The sequence below is a fragment of the Eptatretus burgeri genome, chromosome 12, assembly GCF_056783735.1.
Source record: "Eptatretus burgeri isolate ZD-2024b chromosome 12, Ebu_testis_v1, whole genome shotgun sequence".
In the NCBI taxonomy this organism is placed as follows: domain Eukaryota; kingdom Metazoa; phylum Chordata; class Myxini; order Myxiniformes; family Myxinidae; genus Eptatretus; species Eptatretus burgeri.
This window is the reverse complement of record NC_140972.1, coordinates 8,266,366-8,272,365: the sequence shown is the minus strand read 5'-3', so window position 1 is coordinate 8,272,365 and position 6,000 is coordinate 8,266,366. Positions and strand designations below refer to the sequence as shown.

Sequence of the window (6,000 nt, the reverse complement as noted above, 5' to 3'; positions counted from 1 at the left end):
GAACACCACACAGATGAGTCTAGATTCGAACCCGGGCACTCGAAAACTACCGAGGTTTGGTTTGGGTATTAGTGACCTTCATCAGCAACACCACCATTAACATGGAAACCACACAACAATGGACCAGAGGATCCGAGTTGCAACAACGTTCCGGTCTTCCGTGGATGTTACGAGCTGACGTCAGACGCACCACCCCACGTGGCTGACGTCAGACGCACGACCAAACGCGGCTGACGTCAGACGCACGACCCGACGCGGCTGATGTCAGACGCACGACCCGACGCGGCTGACGTCAGACGCACGACCCGACGCGGCTGACGTCTGACGCACGACCCGAAGTGGCTGACGTCTGACGCACGACCCGACGCGGCTGACGTCAGACGCACGACCCGACGTGGCTGACTGACGTTCGGACGTCTTCTGGGCGGGGTCAGGTGAAAACGTTGGTGTCACGTGTGGCAGCCGCGAGCTTTCAGTTCCAGGTTTGTCGTGATGCGGACGGTTCAGCTTACGGTGTTCTGGTGTTTCCTTGTATGGATGCCCGGTGCTCTCGGGTGGTCGGCCATGAACGGCGTCCTGTGGCCGCAGCCGCAGAAAGTCATCCGCTCTGCTGAGGCGTTCACTCTTCCGAGATCCGGATTCCGGATCGAGCACGGACCCGGTTCGGCTGCTGGTGCGAACTGCTCCGTGCTACAGAACGCGTTCAGACGTTATTACCTGCTCATCTTGCCCCGCCGGGTCGGAGTGAACCACGTGAAGAGCTCCAGGAAGTCGCTACTCCGCTTGTTGGTTTCTGTAAAAACGGCAAAACATTGCGCTGAATATCCCAATCTTGGCGACAGCGAAGCATGTGAGTACACAGAACTCCCACCTGATCCCTCACCCCGAGTGCTTCACTCCCACCCGGTCCCTCACCCCTAGTGCTTTACTCCCACCTGATCCCTCACCCCGAGTGCTTCACTCCCACCCATTCCCTCACCCCTAGTGCTTTACTCCCACCCGGTCCCTCACCCCTAGTGCTTTACTCCCACCTGATCCCTCACCCCGAGTGCTTTACTCCCACCTGATCCCTCACCCCGAGTGCTTCACTCCCACCCATTCCCTCACCCCTAGTGCTTTACTCCCACCCGGTCCCTCACCCCTAGTGCTTTACTCCCACCCGGTCCCTCACCCCAAGTGCTTTACTCCCACCTGATCCCTCACCCCTAGTGCTTTACTCCCACCCATTCCCTCACCCCTAGTGCTTTACTCCCACCCATTCCCCCACTCAAGTGCTTTACTCCCACCCATTCCCCTTCCCAAGTGCTTTACTCCCACCCATTCCCTCACCCCGAGTGCTTTACTCCCACCCATTCCCTCACCCCAAGTGCTTTACTCCCACCCATTCCCCCACTCGAGTGCTTTACTCCCACCCATTCCCCCACTCGAGTGCTTTACTCCCACCCATTCCCACACTCGAGTGCTTTACTCCCACCCATTCCCACACTCGAGTGCTTTACTCCCACCCATTCCCGCACCCTGAGTGCTTTACTCCCACCAATTCCCCCACCCGAGTGCTTTACTCCCACCCATTCCCCCACCCTGAGTGCTTTACTCCCACCCATTCCCTCACCCTGAGTGCTTTACTCCCACCCATTCCCCCACCCTGAGTGCTTTACTCCCACCCATTCCCTCACCCTGAGTGCTTTACTCCCACCCATTCCCCCACCCTGAGTGCTTTACTCCCACCCATTCCCTCACCCCGTTCTCGGAGGAACTATTGCCCAGTTCATGTGGATTGCTCTGTTTTGCAGACCACCTGGTTGTTCAACAAGAGAACGCGACACTCACAGCAGACAATGTTTGGGGAGCCTTGAGAGGTAACACAGTGTCTATATACATATTTATTTTATACTTATTTATTTATTTTTCACAACTTCTCGTCCCCATCCTCGTGGGTTCTCCAGCACTCGATCCGTTTCTCCCAGTAACCCCCTCCTGGTTGAACCTTCCATGCACCTGAACTTTTATTCCTATTTTCTCTCCTTTTGTGGGATAGATCGGGTTTTGGGATCGTTAAAATAAACGGATTGAAAGACAACACTGCTTGTGATTGCAACAGTTAGTTTATGATCTCATGAAAAACAACATTGACTGTTAAGTACGTCCCAATGCCACGTCAAACCCTTCTGTGAAACACGAACTGTTCTGCAAATTATACTTTTACATATCTTCCCCACACGCTCCAATGTAAAAGCGAGGTTAATCATTGGGTTCGCTTTGTTTGTCTGTCTGTCCCGCAAATGTCGGTTTATAATTGAGGAACAACTTTATTTCAATTTCATGTTATATTCTCAACACGAATCGGAACATGAACGCAAAGACAAGTTTGCCATTTTACCGTAGTACTTTGGCTCTTAATTTGTCATGATTGACTACGTGTCGTGATGAGTGAGATCATGTTTATACTCTCAATGTCTGCCTGACAGTGAAACCAATTTCTAAATCATTCCAAACACGAAACTTACTGTTTCTAAGGATGTCCTAAAGGGCAAAAACAACAGGTACAAATAACTATATCATGTGTAAGATAAGGTGGTGTAAAAGATGCCGCATCAATGGTGGAAAACTTCCAAGTATTTTTTTTTTTTTGATACAATCTTTAAAATCTTTATTCTATTTCAGTTGAATTGTATATTTTGGTGAATGGAGCAGAAATATCGTTGTTTGCATTTCCAAAAAAACAGTTTAGTAATTTGGCAAAACTACACGCCGGCTCCACCAATCAAATTTTCTGCTCACTCTCTTAGCACGGTGGAACTTCAAGATTCGAACAAAATGGTGGTGCTCAGCCTTAGCTTGAAATATAATCCAAACATAAAGGGAAGAACACCATACCCCCCCTCGTAAAAGGGGAGTCTTTTTTTTCTTTTCAAGACTGGGGGATAAGGTGTTCTTTGATCTCTCTAGTTACCACCGCCACCGATGGTGGATGAAGGTTATGTTTTCACCCCTGTCTGTCTGTCTGTTTGTCTTTGTCTGTAAGCACGGTATTGTAAAGTGTTATGGACTGATTCGGCCGAATCTTTGTGGACAGGTTGGGTGTGTGATAAAGACGAATCAATTTGATTTTGGTGAAGATCTGGATCCGGATCTGGCCTATCAATGGGATACAAAACGTAAACTGTTCTGGTTGGCGGATGTGTACACTCTTCCGAGTGCCATTCCAGGTTTTGTTTTGTTTTTAGTATTATGTTTGCTTGAGAAATAAACATTACAATTGAATGAAACTTGAATTAACCATAGATATTATTTCCACCTGTTTCCAGATGATGTCAATGTTAAGCTTACTGCGTCAGATATGAATCTCCTTGAGTATGTGGAGGGTTGTAGGGGAGAGGTTCCTCTCCCTCTCTCCGTCTCTCTCCCCCTCTCTCCCCCTCTCTCCCCCTCTCTCCTCCTCTCTCCCCCTCTCTCCCCTCTCTCCTCCTCTCTCTCCTCCTCTCTCCTCTCTCCTCCTCTCTCTCCTCTCTCTCTCTCTCCCTCTCTCCTCTCTCTCCTCTCTCCCCTCCTCTCCCCTCTCTGCTCCTCCTCTCCCCCTCTCTGCTCCTCCTCTCCCCCTCTCTGCTCCTCCTCTCCCCCTCTCTGCTCCTCCTCTCCCCCTCTCTGCTCCTCCTCTCCCCCTCTCTGCTCCTCCTCTCCCCCTCTCTGCTCCTCCTCTCCCCTCTCTGCTCCTCCTCTCCCCTCTCTGCTCCTCCTCTCCCCCTCTCTGCTCCTCCTCTCCCCTCTCTGCTCCTCCTCTCCCCTCTCTGCTCCTCCTCTCCCCCTCTCTGCTCCTCCTCTCCCCCTCTCTGCTCCTCCTCTCCCCCTCTCTGCTCCTCCTCTCCCCTCTCTGCTCCTCCTCTCCCCCTCTCTGCTCCTCCTCTCCCCCTCTCTGCTCCTCCTCTCCCCCTCTCTGCTCCTCCTCTCCCCCTCTCTGCTCCTCCTCTCCCCTCTCCTCCTCTCCCCTCTCCCTCTCTCCTCCCTCTCTCCTCCTCCTCCTCTCCCCCTCTCCCCTCTCCCCCCTCTCCTCCTCTCCTCCTCTCCCCCCTCTCCCCTCTCCCTCCTCCTCTCTCTCTCCTCTCTCTCTCTCTCTCTCTCTCTCTCTCTCTCTCTCTCTCCCCTCTCTCTCTCTCTCTCCCCCCCCCCTCTCTCTCTCCCTCTCTCCTCTCTCTCTCTCTCTCTCTCTCTCTCTCTCTCTCTCTCTCTCTCTCTCTCTCTCTCTCTCTCTCTCTCTCTCTCTCTCTCTCTCTCTCTCTCTCTCTCTCTCTCTCTCTCTCTCTCTCTCTCTCTCTCTCTCTCTCTCTCTCTCTCTCTCTCTCTCTCTCTCTCTCTCTCTCTCTCTCTCTCTCTCTCTCTCTCTCTCTCTCTCTCTCTCTCTCTCTCTCTCTCTCTCTCTCTCTCTCTCTCTCTCTCTCTCTCTCTCTCTCTCTCTCTCTCTCTCTCTCTCTCTCTCTCTCTCTCTCTCTCTCTCTCTCTCTCTCTCTCATCGTTTTGCTGACTCAGTATGAAGGACTCCACAAGTCTGACAGTGTTGATTAATAACTAACTCTCTTGTCAGTGTTACATTTGTGTGGACATTATCCTGAACCTGAAGTAACAATGAGCCCTGTTCTGTTGATTGTGGTACACAAGGCCTTTAATCACTTGTCCATCTTTTCGCAGGTTTGGAGACTTTCAGCCAGCTTGTTTCTGAGGCGAATGATGGCTCGGTGAGTGCGTCTTCCAGTGCGTGCACTTTCCTCTGAGTGCTGTGCACTTGGCACACCCTTTTCTGTATACTGAAGACCACACTTTGTAATTTTTCTCGATTTACAATTTTGATGCTCAGTTGGAGTTTTTCTCCACTCTGTGCTTTGTTTCTTTCTTCCTCCGCGATGAAGTCTCTTTCGTTCTTGTTCGCACACATAATAGAGTTATCTTCTAATCCTTTGGCTAACTCATCCATTGTAAGGAATCTTATCTCACATGCACACAAGAGGTTTCCACTTCATTCACAAGTCGAGATTGAAATGTTTTTGACTTTTTACAATGCAGCAAAAGTCAGGTCACTGGGTTATCCTCCCTTTTAAAAACCTCAACAGATCCGGTTTAACTGGGAATTTTTAATCCAATTGCCACAAACCAGTTTGTGCTGAACAACTCGTTTTTCTTTCACGTCTCAAGTGTCCTCATTTTCCCGATTCCTTTTTGGTTGGAATCTTGAACAGTCATTCAACCAGACTCAGTGGTGTAATGGTTAGAGGGTCTGCTCCGGGTCTGGGAGGTCACGAGTTCGATCTCTGGTGGAGTCATACCAAAAACTTTAAAATGGTACGTGCTGCTTCTTTGCTTGATGATCAGCATTGAAAAAGGACAGAGCACAGACAAATAACCATCGGTTGGTAATCATTGCACAGGTGGGATGGGCCTACTGGCTTCCACCTGTGTTGAAGTTTTTGTTGCAAGGGAACTGGTATTGTTCTTGTTCCCACCCCAGCTCATCGTCAACAAGACCATCATCGACGATTTCCCTCGCTTTTCTCACCGTGGCCTGCTGCTCGATACATCGCGCCACTTTCTTCCGCTTTACATACTCTTCCAGAACCTGGCAAGTGGATCCGCAGTCGGTTATTGATCACGGGTCTACCTTTGTTCCACCTGGCAGCAGAGCACAACGATAATGTGCAAGTTTGTTATTAAAAATAAAGGTCAGCTGGACCTGCCCGTTTTTCATTCACCTTAATGTTGTCCAGAAAGGAAGGTGATAACAATCACCACTTTTGATTAAAATGTCATACTTGATCTACCAGTAATGATTAGAAAGGCAAACGTTAAGTCGGTAATCGGGTCAAAATGAAAGGAAGAACAAACTTCACAAAGAGCATTGTAAGTCTGATAGTTTGTCAAATTCCCTGAAAACATCACTACGTCTTTGTGAAAATTAGTTTGGAACATGTTAAAAGGCAAAACTAGAATGACACACGGTGGAACGCGTACCTC

General features: G+C 49.8%; 1 protein-coding gene across 2 annotated transcripts in view; it reads left to right on the top strand.

Moving 5' to 3' along the window:
- Positions 1–456: 456 nt before the first annotated feature.
- LOC147015040 (beta-hexosaminidase subunit beta-like) overlaps positions 457–6,000 on the top strand; it is a 55,763-nt gene continuing 50,219 nt past the window's right edge. The window contains exons 1-4 of one of the 2 annotated variants that reach the window (XM_085849390.1): positions 457–850; positions 1,794–1,859; positions 4,684–4,730; positions 5,498–5,608. In XM_085849390.1, coding sequence (XP_085705516.1) covers positions 493–850; positions 1,794–1,859; positions 4,684–4,730; positions 5,498–5,608 — 582 coding nt within the window. In that variant the 5' untranslated portion in view covers positions 457–492. The remainder of the gene's footprint in view (positions 851–1,793; positions 1,860–4,683; positions 4,731–5,497; positions 5,609–6,000) is intronic. The other variant, XM_085849389.1, reaches the window with a different exon arrangement.